Here is a 15,095-nt window from a genome sequence, read left to right on the forward strand (position 1 = left end):
ACACAGCACAAACCTAAACAATGTAGAACTGGAAATATCTAAGGTTTTTTTTTTAATATCTGAACGATCCCTTGCACACCTAGAGCAAAAATCCACAGGCCTACCATAACAGTGCTCTCTATAAACCCTACAAGTGTTACAGTTGTACATCGAACAGAGGCCACCTTTCCCAAAAGCATCGTAATGTTAACATCAATGACAGAGGAGAGTGTCCTATGTATTATCCGGTCTACCGTTTAACCAGGATCTTTGCGTTACAATGCTTTGGGGGAACCCAAGATACACAGAGGGTAGCTGCACTGCCGCATGTAACCACTAGATGTCCTCGTGATCTTATATTCTCCCACTCTCTCTTAAAGGAGCGATTACTACGACCGCATGGTAATGTTTACAAATTGCCGGCTGGAATAGCCACGCGTCAAGGTGTGGTTATCATACCACACCTGTTGTGATGTTCTGCAACCGCAGTTAATTTGTGCACTAATATATACCAAGTAAAAATAACATCGCTGTATATAAAAGACTTCGGCAAAACATCTTGGTAATAGGCCTATCACACAATATTGATAATCATATGACGCCATCTATTGCTGTTTCTTAGTGTCCCCCCAAATAAACAAATTTAAAATAATAAAATTAGTTAGAATAGGTTAAAAATAAACTCATAGGTTAAAAATAGGTTAAAATAAAATCGTAGGACATCTGGAGTTTTATATTTTAAAAGATGTTTTTAGAGTGGGCATATTACAAGCATTTTAACTAATAACCTAGAGCTGGAAACCAAAAAGGATTGTTTTTGTCTATGTGACCTATTTGATGACGAGCAGAACCCCTCCCTCTCGGAGTCGATAACCCTATTCTGCCTAAATTAAGACGCTCTTGCAGATCATAGCAATACTATGGATGTCTCGTTTTTCACTGAAGGCAATTTTATATATGCGAATCATTAACACTTGCACGGCATATTGTACGTCTCAGTAATTATGCGAAAAAGTCAGCAAATCAACTAAATGCGAGATAAAGTAATACTTTGTGAAGCTAATAGGCTGTGTAGCCAGTCGTTTCTGCCCTCGCAACATGCTCTTTGTTGTCTAGGCAAGCATGGGTGAGGGGTGGAGCTTGTTTTACAACCCGTTGGGGGCGGTCCGAGCTGTGCTGGCCTCGGCCTCTGATAGGCTTAGATTTCAACCCAGCGACTGAGAAACGAGTCACTGGCAAATAAGAAACGCCCCCCACCGCGGGCCGCTCAAGTAACTTAGAAAACCCCAGACAGTCCACCATCAACAACTCAAACAGGTTAGGGACGGACACGGGTATGAACTGTTCTTACTTGTAGTCCTATAGGCTAATACTGTTGAGCCGACTATGGACTTGCATTAATAATATTTTAGAAAGAGAGTTCAAATAGCGTTATTATCGCTTTATTTTCCAAAAGGCAAAATTATGCTTTAACCTTGATGGGTTTGTTTTTTTTTCTTGCACTGCCACTAATGCGGTTATAGGCGAAAGCAAGCGTGTGCCTGGAAGTTGTAGTTACATCCACTGCCAGCTGCATCCAGCTGAGGTGAACAGGTGGTGCTTGGCTGAGTTTCCGATAAGGGTTGTGCATTAGCGATACGGCGTCAGCAGAGCAGAGGGGACTCAGATGTCCCTTTCCGACAAGCCCGCACCTTAGTTTAGGACACTGAAAGCCACGGGCGTTTCTGTAAAGTAAGGTGAGACATTCGTTTAAAACTAATATCAAAATAAAGCCGTCGAGATGCCAGAAGCGGGGACGGATATGAGTATGGACAGACTCTTTGGGCTTAAACCCCCGACGTCCGTGGGCACAGAAAATATCGCGCCTTCCTCTTTGACTGGTGGTCCACCGGGAGACATCCTTCGAAATTTTTATCACACGAAGAGGGTTGGAAATTATCTAATCGGAAGAAAACTCGGAGAGGGATCTTTCGCCAAAGTTCGTGAGGGTCTTCACGCGTTGACCGGTGAGAAGGTACAGTGAGTCAAGTTACACTGCCACAGTGCTCTCGCACAGACCACATCGACACGGTTATTTGTAACTGTTCTCCGAAATAATGTTTTTAATGTAAATACCGATACATTCTAGCACGTAAAAGCCTACTAAAGTGGTCTTCATCTATCCTTGTTGAAACAGTGAAGTGGATATAGGGCTGTCAGTGTTCTGGCTCTCCCATAGGCAAACCTCTAAGATGTTTTACTAGCATTCTTAAGAAAATTAAGTAAAAATGCTTTCTGTCGCTTATTTGTTTCATATACATCTGTTTATCAATGTTTATGAAGCAGGATTCTTCAGGAGTCGGTAGCTAGGCGGACTGATGTTCTAACCAGTCCGTGACACTCCCACCTATGTGTCATTAGGATCCAAAGGGTTTATTTAGATGTAGTTGTCTTAGTTTCCTCCAGAACGTCATCTATGCTGTGCAAGCTGAACTGGATAAGGATTCTTAATTGAAGTCTTGTTTAACTGCCTCTGAAAATTCTGTGTAAGAAGGAGTACAGTTCTCCACTCTCAGGAGTGTACATTCACACTGGGCTTCTTGGTGAGGCATATCATTTCTGGAAGTGGCATGAAGAATGAGGGAAAATCACAACAAGACTGTAGAGGACAATGTAACACATGCAGTAGTATTTTTCTCGCAGGTCTTTCCTTTTGTCCAGCGTGGGACTGATTTGTCCTCAGCTACCATCTGCTTTTGTTCAGTGTGCCACTGGGAGTAGCTTGTCCATTTGCATACTGGGAAAAACAAGAGCTTCGATTTTTGAATCAGTGACCTGAAATTCCTATTTAGCATATAAGGGATTAGCTCAGTGCCCCCCCCCAGCAGTCCCCCCCCCCAGCAGTCCTCTTTCACTGTTGCTGTGGTGAGATGCTCTCTCTCCCTCTCCACATCTCTCTCAGTGATGATGCAAGCGGCAGAAATCTCAAAGAGGAGTGAGCGCCCGATGACATCACGCGGGAAAGTGGTGTGTGGGGTGGGGGGGATCTGGGTGGGGCGAGCCACTGAATGGTGGGCGGGCAGCACATGCTTCCCTGCTGTGTTTTGATCGTGTGTAACCCACTTTCGCCCTCACTCCCTTTGTCTTTGGGAAAGATAAACAAAGTCTCGGCCACCAGCTCCGCGATGCCTCCTCCACTCTGCTCCCCTCCCCTGCCACAGGTCTGACCCCTTCTCCCACCCCCAGGCAAGACTGAGGTTATCGCCTGGCGAGGGTCAAGAATGGGCAGTGCTTTATTTGCATTTAGGTGAATGTTAAGCACTCTCTTTACCTCCCTTCTGCCTTTCTGTTGCTTTAATCGTTGGAATTATTTGCTCAGTTGCTCATGTTGTGGCTTGTTTGCTCGCGGCCGCCTTTATTGTCTGGCGATTTGTTATGGCACGGCGGGCTACAGTCTGAAACCTCGTCATCCCTGAACTGAGCTGAGTACTTTAATCAGCCGTGGTGCAAACAGCACCAGGCTATTATCAACGATTCAGGGGGGATTTAAAGACAGACAAAGGACGCCTGTTTAAAACGGACTTCATGTCGACAAAATAAAATTCTAAATGTAAAACAAAACAAAAAATCTTGTTTAATAATCAAGATATAATTTATTAATAAGTTGCTATTGATTGATTGTTTATATCAGTTGTGCAGTAACAGAAACAAGTGTGCTGAAAAGGGTCATTTTTTTACAAAAGATCGATCTAATAAATATTTGCTTGAGCCTATCTGAGGTTGATTTAAGATGAAATATTATCCTTTAGTCTCACAATACAGTGCCAGTATTTAGAGGTGTAATTCCGAGATTCTTTTTTTTCCAAAGGGTTGCACTATTCTTAAAAGTGGTTCTTATTTAGGACCTAAGAGTGCTAAGGAACCGACCACCATACATAATGGGCAGAATGCATTTGTCACCATTCTGTTACTTGGAGTGTTTATTCAGCATTAGTGGTTTGTGGTGTCTGGACTGACAAATGGGTGGTATTCACAGACCATTTGGTGTGGATGTGGTGTGAAGGGCTCAGGAGCTGAGATTCCGCGTTAGTCATTTGTCCATTCCCATCCCTTTCCCTGCCTCTCTCTTCACAGACTTCGCAAAAGAGTCTGACAGTCTAGCAAGCAGATCACATAACCCGAGAAACCACACAAGCCCAACCTGCCCACGCCGGTTTCCTACTAATGCCCTGATGCTAGCTTTTGGTCTGGAATGCTTGCATTTTCATTTAGAACCTTTGTGATCTAACAGTGCATTCTTCTTCACTCCTCTGTGTCTCCCAGGTGGCAGTGAAGGTGATAGACAAGAGGAAGGCCAAAAAAGACTCGTACGTGACAAAGAACCTGCGTCGGGAGGGCCAGATCCAACAGATGATCCGTCATCCCAACATCACGCAGCTGCTGGACATCCTGGAGACGGAGAACAGCTACTACCTCGTCATGGAGCTCTGCCCCGGGGGCAACCTCATGAACCTCATCTATGAGAAGAAGCGTCTCGATGAGAGGGAGGCACAGAAGTATGTCCGGCAGCTGGTCATGGCTGTGGAGCACTTGCACAGAGCCGGGGTGGTGCACAGGTGAGACGGAAAGGCCTGGAAGAACGCAGGCATAGTAAACACAAGCAAAAAGCACACTGCTTGGCGTACACAAGTATGGTTTAGCCCAGCTTAGCCTGAACATCTTCAGACCATGCTCACTGAAGTTTTTATATAGGGAAGAAAACCGTGTTCAATTCAGAGATTTATCTGGGAATAGTATGGGAAAATGTATGGGAACTGAGTTGACTTGTGTAGTCGGGTATCTGTGGTTCCCCAGAAAAACAAAACAGATGAGAATTCACTTTGTGTCTCATAATTCCCAAATACACGAATGGGTAAAGGCTGTGTACGAAAATGACTGACTGTTGTTAGTTTATTTGTACCTGAGATGGTCACATTGACAATAAAAGAAAATGCAATATTTAAAGTAATGTTTTTCTTTCTTTCCTACAGGGACCTAAAGATTGAAAATCTCTTGCTGGATGAACAAGACAACATAAAGCTAATAGGTAAGGTACTCTCAAATCCTTTGTTAAATGTGCCTTTCCAATGTATGTGTTCATAGACGTAGGTTTAGTTCCTATGACGGGCCTTTTCAGTACAAGACAGCAAAACTCATCAGACCCTGAAACTCTAAACTAACAGCACAAGCAAACGGCCCTCACCAGCAAGTGGTGAGGACTGATGGAGCAATCAGTATCTCATTAAAACCAAATGACCTCTCACCTCTGTGAGAGTCCGCCTCAGCATACAGAGTTCCTAGTTTAACAGCTGAACGTGACACACTTTGTTAGTGTTAGACAGCTATGAGCCCCCTCAGCCCCCGGAGGGAATGAGCGAAGACAGCTGTGACACCGTTGCTCCACCGCACCAAACTTAAGGCCACATGGCCTGGAAACCGGGCCTTTTTTTTCCATCTTATTCAAAACCCTTCTACTCCCCTCTGTCCTAATCCAGATTTTGGGCTGAGCAACTGTGCAGGGATCCTGGGATATTCAGACCCTTTCAGCACCCAGTGTGGCAGTCCGGCGTACGCCGCCCCCGAGCTTCTCTCCAGGAAGAAGTATGGGCCCAAAGTGGATGTCTGGTCAATGTGAGTTTAACAACTGCCGTTCCCTCTCTTGATGGAGACAAATGCAGAACACACCCTTAATCAGCTCATGCTGAATGCTCCCATCTAACGCTGGCACGTGTGTTTGTTTTCCAATGCAGTGGAGTAAACATGTACGCCATGCTCACTGGCACCCTTCCCTTCACGGTGGAGCCGTTCAGCCTCAAAGCCCTGCACCAGCGGATGGTGGACAAAGACATGAACCCGTTGCCTCCTTCGCTCTCCTCAGGTACACACGCAGACCTGCACGAGCCTTGTGGTCTTCTGCCGTACCACTCAAATGCTCACCAGCCGTTTTCTTTTCCTTGTCTGTGTGCTCCAGAGGGTTCACACCAAGGCAGCCACTGTTAACCAGCCTTTTAGTTTTGACGCCATTCTTTTGTTTCACAGTCCAATGAGCTGAGTCAAATGTTTAAATAAAGTGGAGGAATCTAATATCCACCAGACTTGGTGCCCACTAAACTTCAACGCACGTCTGGAGCTAGAAGAAAAATCCGAGCGACTCGAGTCTGTTTAGGAGACTGACAGTCTGGTGTTCTCACAGGCTGGCTGCAATTATGCCATGTTTGTGGGTTTTTTAACTTGAAGTCTGCCATCATCTATGCACAATACATGCCTTACACTCAATAACAAATGGTGGTTTTACATGGTGGTTTGCATGACCAGCTAAATGTTTATTAAATAAGCTACTCCTACAAATGGCCCACTCAACTTTGGGTTCTCATATTGTTTTGTGCCGTTATTATTATGTGATGGAGTTGTATTTACAGCTGACTATACAGCTAGTGATTCAAAGTTTATGATTACTGTCCTGCAAATGCATGAGTGCTACTGGTTTATCTGTTTTTAACAAAGGGGAGGCATCATATATTATGACAGTTCTTTAATGCATCTTTGCTGATATTGAACAACACCTGGGACAAACAAGCTTTAAGATACTGTATTCAATTATGTAATTAAACACATTTCACAGAAGTGTGAACTTTTAATATCATTTGGAATTAACTAGCTATTTATTGGCATAAACAGATTTTTAAAATGTCTGAAAAATAATAAATAAAGTCTATAATCTCCAACACTATACTGAACCTAAGACCTTTTCAGGAGCTTCTCAAGTGTTTGTGTTCCATTGCATCAGGATATGAGTGTTGAAATGATGAATATCTCTATTACATAAGAATGATGATGTCACCAGTGAAACAACTGCCTTCTCCTCAGTCCACATATGCAAGGCACTAGGGGTCAGGTACTCTCTCAGTCGGGCCTTCCTGGTCAGGGCTAGTGCCGTGTGGCTTTGTATTGTCCAGGGTGTGACAGTGCCCTTGTCTTCGTGCAGCGTGCCATACTGAGGGGGAATAGAAGACACTGTTGCGCTAATGTTCCTCCTAACTGCCAGTCTACCCTGAGGACACTCAGGGAGCAGTGATGGCAAACTGTAGACTTGCTGATCTGGTGGCTCTTAGGTTAATGAAGCAGATAATGAGATATTCATGACTGTCATTGAACCAAATCTGATTTAAACAGACTCGGACAGTTCTGTCTATTCACCGTTCATCGCTTTTGCCCACAGCTGCAGTTAGTTTGCTGAAGAGCCTTCTAGAACCAGACCCTGCCAAAAGACCCAACATCCATCAAGTTATGGCTGACTCCTGGCTACAGCTAGGCAACCCGCACACTGGGATCCCTTACCTGAACAGGTAAAGCACCTGTCTTTTCCTAATTATTCAACCTTTTCAATTCAGTTATTCAGTCAGACCTAAAGGAGGGGGTTGGTGTGGACTGCGTGGTCCCAGCTGAAGTTCTTCCCCTGCTCAGGATCCATATCGAGGAGATCAACCACACGGTCCTCCTGCACATGACTGAACGGATGGGCTACAAGCACAGCGAGGTGCTCAGCGCCGTGCTCACCAACCGTGCCTGCCATACCCTTGCTGTCTACTTCCTCCTCAACAAGAAGATGAAGAGACTCTCCAAAGAATATCGGGTGAGGGAGAGGGCTTGAAGCGCGGGATTAGCTGTGGGATTCCCCATTCAGCAGCACGTTAAGGTCTTCTGGGTTTTTTTGTTTGTTTATCAGGGACGATCTAGGGGGCAAACTTCACTTAAAGTTAGGGTGTTGGCCTAGAATGAATTTATACCAGTCATATAGTACATACGATTATTATTATTCCAGTGCTATAGTATATGTGGTTATATAGCTGGGGATGAGACCCTGGATGGGCTCTTGGTCATGCACTGTAACTGACCTCAGATCTGCATGTGCACAGGAGAAGCAGTACACCATGGAGAAGGAGAAAAAGAGTGAGCTGTTCCAGACACAGTGGAGGAAACACATTGAGAAGATCACCATCCCTCCCAAGCAAACGCCCATCTACCTGGCCGTGAGCAAGGGCCCCACCAAAGAAAAGAAACCGAAAACGGGTGAGAGCCTGAAACTGGCATCTGGCTCTATCAGATACCTGCCTGCACAGCACAGAGTTGTGAGGAAAAGTATGTGAAGCTTTCGGATATGCGTGGATAGCAAAATCTGATCTTTATCCAAGTCACAATTATTATAAACTCTTAATCAACAAGACACATCTTGCAGTGCCATATCAAATGGTGCAGCTTCAGATGGTTAAAACTATAATGGTCACTAATGGGGGGGGGGGAGTATTGGAACCCTTATAGTGAGTAACTCTCTGCAGCTTGTGATTCTTTTTCGATAATCAGTTTGTTCCGATAATTCTCTGGAACCGCCAGTTGGTCTTTAGCAAACTGTAGACTTTTTTTGGAGGGCAGAGGTTTCTGAAATGGAAACTTCTCAGGAACACTAAGTGTTTTTCTTTTGGTACACTTGAACACAGATGCTTTAAAGTGCAGATGCCAGCTTATCCTTAGCTGTCACCCAGGGTTCTTTGTCACATTTTAAAGATTACACAGCGTTTTCCTTAGTCTGCTTTCTGTCTTACTCTTATTCCTAGGGACACTAGTTATGGTGATAAATCTCTTCCGTTTGTCGTATCTGTACCATCTGTGCCCCAGAAATTGGGGACTAATTAAGGGTCAAGGTCTTCAGAAAACCTTTTACTTTGGAAATACTGTTACCAGTCAACTCTTCTTCTAAGGACTTCTGAAATCCTATTTATTGGGACATATTGCACTTGAATGTTATTCTGCTGTAAAGACTCCACTTTGATTCATCAGGCTAAAAGATTACATACGTTTTCCATCAATGACCTTGTTTAACAATTTAATCAGTAAAATACTGCAGAATAAAGCATGTGCCTTATTTGTTAATTGAGCCTTTATTCAATATGACTGCAGGCGGTATCAGTTAACATAAGAGGAGCCATTCATGCAGAAACCTTGGTCATTCCAAAGGCTTCACAAACGTTTACTCTGCAGCGTATGCCAATGTGACGATTGGCTGCCAGGAGTTTTCACTGAGCATTGCCTTAACAACACAAAGCCCAGTCCCAGAGCCTCAGGTTCTACAGCACAGCAGCACAAAGTCCAGTCCCAGAGCCTCAGGTTCTACAGCACAGCAGCACAAAGCCCAGAGGCCTTGCGTCAACAGAAAAGACAGCTCGGTCTCTGTCACCCACATATCTCTGCTTGCTGTCTTTTGCAGACAATTGTCTAGTTCCACCACAAATGTTAACATTTCAAGGCCTCGAGGAATGTTTTTAAATTGGTTTTGAAGCCATAACCTAAAGATTGTGTGCGGCGTGTGTCACAGCAGTAGCACATTCCAAAAGTCATTGTTTTCCTGCGTGTTTTTCCTGCTTTTTATGAACTGCGATGAAAGCTGGCTTAAACTAGCATGAAACTTAAGACTAAGTTTATAGTTTATAAAGTATTAAAGGGCAGTGGGGCATATTGTAGTTATTGTTCAGGCATTTCTCATTTTACAGGGCTAAGACTTGTACTTAGACTGTGCCTCTTTCCTTCAGGACTCCTCAAAGCGATGACGGGACTGAAGGATGCTTACTCTGGCCAGGGTGGCTGCATCGCCTCCTCCTCTCTGGAGTACCTGGAGATCCACCCGCTGTATGCCCGCACGGCCCAGGAAGGCCGGCACCTCGACACCCAGCCGCCCGAGAAGGGTGGCTCCAAAGACGGCCCGAGAGCCGTCGACGTCCCTGCCCGGCCGCCCTCGTCGCTGGGCGCGCACTCCTGGGCCTCGGCCAGCAAGGAGACCACCAAAGACGCCCCTCCGTCGCCCTGGTACAAGCTCACCAACGGTGCCCTCTCACCGCCCCGCCACGTTTCTGCCTTCCAGGTGGACAGCTCCTACCTGAAGAAGGCCACCATCCCCAGCCCCCCGGTGCTAGTAGTCAAACCCCCACCCAAGAAGAGCCCCCCCACCACGGACTGGCCCAGCCCCAGCAAGTCAGGCGGCTGCCCGCCCGGCAGCGGGGGTGGCGAGGGGCCCGAGAGCCCACAGCACCGTGCCAAGTTCCCCTCCATGGGCATCGGCCAGATCTTGAAAAAGAAGGTGCCGCCCTTCACCTTCCAGGTGCCTCCATTCAGACCAGAAAAAGCAGTGGAAATGGAGTCGCCCACTCCGTACCACATGCAGACGCTGCTCTGCGCATCCGGGGCCCTCAAAACCCTCTGCTGATGGAGAGACTTTCCAAAGCTTAATATCTTCTGAGCTGTCACCTTCTGAAGTAAAGAAAGTAAAGAAAAAACTAACAAAAACCACAGAAAATGTATGCAGTAATTTTCTAGTTGACTCCCACTGCTTCGACTCTGTTTGAAGCAGCAGGGCTCCCAGCCTGACTGGGCCTGACCTACGTCCTCCGGGGAATTCGCTGACTTCTGTCCTCCATATGCACAAATTGAGCCAATGCCTGTAGAGATCACGCACCCCAGCTCCGAACACTGTGTTACTAGATTACCTCTTCCGCCATGCTCCCGGCGGCACGGCCGTCGCCGAGAGAAAACTTCACAAGTCTCGGAAACGCTGACTTTAATACTTGTTGCAGAATGCAACAAGGCTGTTTTTGAACATCTGCCTCCGCTGTTCCGGCTCGAGGCTCAGAAAAATGACTTTCTCTCCATTAGATGTTCTGCTTACATTTCACAATATGCAGCATCACTGCCAGATCAGTATTTGTATGTACCTCGGGGCTCTGGGGAAGCAATACAGCTTGAGACTGTTTCGATGCCAATGTTTTGTATTACATAATTGCAATTGCTGGGTAATTCCAACTCACAAGATACAGACACTCAGGTCTAGCTGACAGAGCCCACCCTTCTCACAGACGAAGTCTTCTCCCTTTAGCCCTGCGGACCTATCCGGTGACCGTCCACATTCCTGTTTCAGCTTCCTCCTAAGTCAGGAGGTCACTGAGCTCATGTATAGCCTTAAGATGTGTTGCGTTTAAGGCCTTAGCCTGAGGGGGAGGGGGGCGGGTTCGTGGTGTTCCGGTACGTCCTGTAGCTTCTGTGTTATCCCACTGAGTGACGTGATGCAGCGAGTGTGTACGGGATAATCCCAGAGACGCACAATGCCGAGGCGCTTTAGTTCTGTACATTGAACGAGTGTGGTCCCGTGACTTGAAAACTGCTTGTGAACGTGAACTCCGTGCATCCTTCATCCTTCCTGAACCTTTTCGCGTGTGCGTTTGCCGCACACCACTGTAGCTGAGGCGAGAAGCCTTTGGCTTTTTGGTCTTTACTTGCACAGAAGGCTGTGAACTGTTTGTTAATGAACTTTCTCCCCTAATGTCAACTACTTCTTTGCATGCAGTGAACCCAGTTTGGAGTATTGTGTCCGCTTTTGGAGACTTTTCTTCGATATGAAGATTTAAGGTGTAAAATCTTTTGAATCCTTGAAGGTTTTTTTGTACGTTTTTGTAACATGTTGCTGTGCTTATGTGATGAGAGATTTTTATGCTGTAAAAAAAAGATTTTAAATATTTATATTTCAAAACATATTTTTGTCTTGAGTTTTCATTTACCTCTCAGCATAGTCTATTCATGACACTTCTTACCCAATAGGAATATGTAAACACTGATGTACTCCAGTCCAGTACAGCACGTTTGATTAGGGTTAAGATTAAGGTTAGGGGTAACATCCTTCCACATTGCAGTAATGTGCAGTGGGGGCATTTGCTGTTGCGTTGTCTGCTACTCCCACGAGGCACCTGTGGGCAGCATAAAGCTAGTGACAGCTGAAAGGTGTCATTGGCCTGTTTAATCCAGTCAGCTGTGCTACAACAGCTCTCTAGTCTCCACACACACTCATGTACACACCCTACTGCACTCCCGCTACACGAGACATCTCCTGCGCCCACATAAATCAGAGTGGTGACGTCACCCAAGGTCCTTTGCAGGCTGGCTATACGTCCTCTTTTCCAGGACATTGGCCATGTGTAGGATCTGAAAATGTGCAATCCACAAAAATAAACAAATGTTTGAAAAATCCAATTTTATAAATAGCATAAATGTTGGGAATTTGGTTTTGATTTCATGGTGATATTTGCTTTTCCACTCTGCTGTCCTCTGTAACCTTTTTCAGAAAGCCAGAATATTGTCCCTCCACCTCTGGGTGCCTGAGTTTGTAAATCACATTATAGTAAAGTGTGGTTTTTTTTTGTTGTTGTTGTTGACTGCAATGTTAACACAAATCCCGTGGTGGATTTAAGTGACAGAAACAGCCCTTGGCAGACTCCAGGGGCTTACGAGTGCACAGCAGGGCGAGCAGTCCATGCTAACGCCATGGGTCTGGGACTGGCAACACACAGAGTTGGTGAAATCGCCATGAAACATGAGAATTATCTTATTTCATACATAACAGAGGAAAATATCTAGGTGTAAATATATCTCCTTGCCTCTTCAAACAGGATATTTTTAAATACTTTAAATATCAATTTTCATGCAATAAAATGGATTATCAGAGTTAATTCAAAGACTAGGCCTTATTCACATTAGTGGTCCGTCAACGCTTGACACTCAATGTGCTTTAGTGTGTAGGGGGAAAAAAAACACCTTTCTATCTGATTGTCTGACAGAAGTCTACAATTATTTAAATATTTGATATTACATCTATATTGATATTACAGTGAGGTAAACCTCTGGAAGCAGAGATGTAAATCCAACCAAATTTGCATTTATACGTTGTGACTGACTCACTGTTCTGGGAGTTTACAGGACCACACAAGCCACGCTGAATGAACCACACACACCGACTCTGGAAAAACAAGCCTTAGGTAGCCTTAAGAAACAAAGGGTTCTGTTTAGCATGCACATCATGCCTGGCCTTGGAGCCACGCCCAGCGCACCGCGCAACACGCAACGAGGACAGAAACAAGCAAGCCACTGGCACGTGTCCATTTCCACGGCGAATGGCACGGCTGACCTGTGAGCCTCGGGCAGCGAGTCTGAGGCCTCTCTCAGAGTCCATGTTAGGCCCGAGGCTCCTCAGTCTAATCAATCTTTTCTGGCTTAGGAATCAACTAAGACTAATCCCGTTTTCAAAAGGCTTTTTCCAGCCAGGGAAATAAACAAACAGTCTCTTTGTGTTGGAATAAAAACGGCATTTTGATTTAGCAGAGGACTGATGCACAGCATGTAAAGCGAGTGGCAACGTTTGTACAATTCTAACAGATATCCTCTGAAGATGCATGTGTTTAAATGCCACCGTCCATTTATTCAGTGGCCTTGAAACATAGACATGCATGAACAGAGCCTGACTGACATCCCAGCTTGAACTTGAAATGGATTGGCTGGATTTGTCTCCATGGCAGTAGCTGCTCTTAGGTGCAGTGGCCATGTTGCCCTCGATTGCTTCAGGACTTTAACGGAGGAGAGGCTACCGTCCTCCACACTGCACATATGCATTATTTAATCGCCACGGAGCCTGTCCTGCAGCACCTCGGCAGGCGTGAGCGTCTGGACGAGGTGAAGGACTCAGGGGAGGCGTGCGTGTGGGTACTCTGGGAGGGGGAGGGTTATGTTGGATCGATCCCATTAAAAAGCGCCGAACATCAGCGATTCGGTCTCACGGACATGGGCCGAGCTCGTTTATCAAAATGACAGCTCGTGGCGAGGCGCATGAAAAACAAAAACAAAAAAAACAAAAAAAAACGAAGCCGAGAGGAAACCGCAGGTCTCAGACAAAAGGCTACTCCCCAACATCTGGGCGGCAGGGTTTGTCTGGGAGCGGGGGGGGGGGGGGATGATACCCTCCAGTAGCCTGCAATCACCCACCTCCACCATCAACAGAACCATGCTGCCTGCGTGGGGCTTTAGTTTTTTTAGCCTCCTCTTCCTTTTCCCAGTTTGGCGGCTGTTTGTTCCCGTTTCGGAGAGTGAGACGGATGCGGGGTGTGTGTGTGTGTGTGTGTGTGTGTGTGTGTATGTATTGGAGAAACCCTCCAGGGGAATGGACGCTCCACCCACTCCGAGTGAACGGACGAGCGTGTGCACAGGCGTCCTCTGACAGTCAGGTGGCCAGCCGAACTGAGTGGCTGGATCCGAGACCAGGAAACGGATGACGCGGTAGCAACAGGAACGCAGCATAGCTTGTGCACTCAGTTTCCATGGCAGCCAGGCCTTGGATACAGGCCGCTGGTTGGTCTGCACGCGCTGCCTTCAGCATCCAAGCTGCTGTCGCTAGGCTACCCCGAGCGCTCGAAGCACGAAGGATCGCGGCGGTGGGCGGTGGGTGTTGGGAATCTGCGTTTCTCTCGTTTAGCTCGGGTCCTGCCCTAGGACATTCTCTGCCCACCTCCCTCTGAAAAGTGTTGCTAGGCACATTAGACGGGAACTGTAAACAAACCAAAACAAGGCTGCAACCCCACCAACATCACCAGACTGCATTTGTTACTGAAGACGAATGGAACTGCAAAGGCACGGGGGGGGGGGGGGGGGGGGGGGTGTCATCTCAAAAGACAAAACATCACACAAGCACATACCAGATGATTACAAACAAGGTAACTAACAAGAACTTTTTTTTTTATTAAACACAAGCTTTGTTAACCAGGTACATAAAAGAAAAAACAACAAAAACACACACACACATTCCAATAAGAAAGGACAAGCTGTGAGATCGACCTTCTATTCTTAGCATCTTAGTTTAGTTTGGGGAAGAGAAAAACAGGCCCAGTGCAAAGAATGACCCTGTGTGAGCAGCTGTGTGCTGCCTGGCTCCCAACGTGCGGAGCTCCGTCCTTGTTTCCTGCTTATTTCCATATCAAAGTGCTCAATCAAACATGCCTCATCATTAAGTACCAAGTCACGCACAGATGGAAGGAAAAAAGCATCACGTATGAGTGGAACATCGAGAAGAGTGATGTGGCCTTTACGATATGGAAGTGGGGCAAGAGAGATCTTCTGGTTGACCGATGGGAAGAAAGACCTTAGTTTTCCGACTTACACTGAAGGTCAACCTCGATCTCCAAGAGTCGCTGTCCTATAGTCACTGCCAGAGATTTGATCTGCAAGGCATGGAAAAG

The 15,095-nt window shown here is 46.1% G+C and overlaps 2 protein-coding genes across 3 annotated transcripts in view; one reads left to right on the forward strand and one right to left on the reverse strand.

The window, feature by feature from the left end:
• The first annotated feature begins 1,306 nt into the window (after positions 1-1,306).
• Positions 1,307-11,571, forward strand: hunk (hormonally up-regulated Neu-associated kinase). Of its 2 annotated transcripts, none has more exons than XM_027000859.2 (9): positions 1,307-1,993; positions 4,282-4,574; positions 4,989-5,044; positions 5,493-5,628; positions 5,748-5,875; positions 7,217-7,343; positions 7,462-7,630; positions 7,914-8,067; positions 9,582-11,571. In XM_027000859.2, the coding sequence occupies exons 1-9, from the start codon at positions 1,760-1,762 to the stop codon at positions 10,250-10,252; spliced, it is 1,968 nt and encodes a 655-aa protein (XP_026856660.2). In that variant the 5' UTR covers positions 1,307-1,759; the 3' UTR covers positions 10,253-11,571. The 2 variants fall into 2 exon arrangements, with proteins under 2 accessions (XP_026856660.2, XP_026856661.2); XM_027000860.2 differs by having other exon boundaries at positions 1,917-1,985.
• A 3,033-nt stretch (positions 11,572-14,604) lies between these two features.
• mis18a (MIS18 kinetochore protein A) overlaps positions 14,605-15,095 on the reverse strand; it is a 3,444-nt gene continuing 2,953 nt past the window's right edge. Inside the window, exon 5 of the mRNA XM_027000916.2 lies at positions 14,605-15,077. Coding sequence (XP_026856717.2) covers positions 15,000-15,077 — 78 coding nt within the window. The 3' untranslated portion in view covers positions 14,605-14,999. The remainder of the gene's footprint in view (positions 15,078-15,095) is intronic.

The sequence above is a fragment of the Electrophorus electricus genome, chromosome 17 (assembly GCF_013358815.1).
Source record: "Electrophorus electricus isolate fEleEle1 chromosome 17, fEleEle1.pri, whole genome shotgun sequence".
NCBI classification, from domain to species: Eukaryota; Metazoa; Chordata; class Actinopteri; order Gymnotiformes; family Gymnotidae; genus Electrophorus; species Electrophorus electricus.

Bases quoted from the DNA above. Each gene is read 5' to 3' on its own strand.
- hunk (XM_027000859.2), top strand. From the start codon at position 1,760: ATGCCAGAAGCGGGGACGGATATGAGTATGGACAGACTCTTTGGGCTT. The intron at 5,045-5,492 runs GTAAGGTACTCT...GTCCTAATCCAG, and splicing joins AGACAACATAAAGCTAATAG to ATTTTGGGCTGAGCAACTGT. The intron at 5,629-5,747 runs GTGAGTTTAACA...TTTCCAATGCAG, and splicing joins AAAGTGGATGTCTGGTCAAT to TGGAGTAAACATGTACGCCA.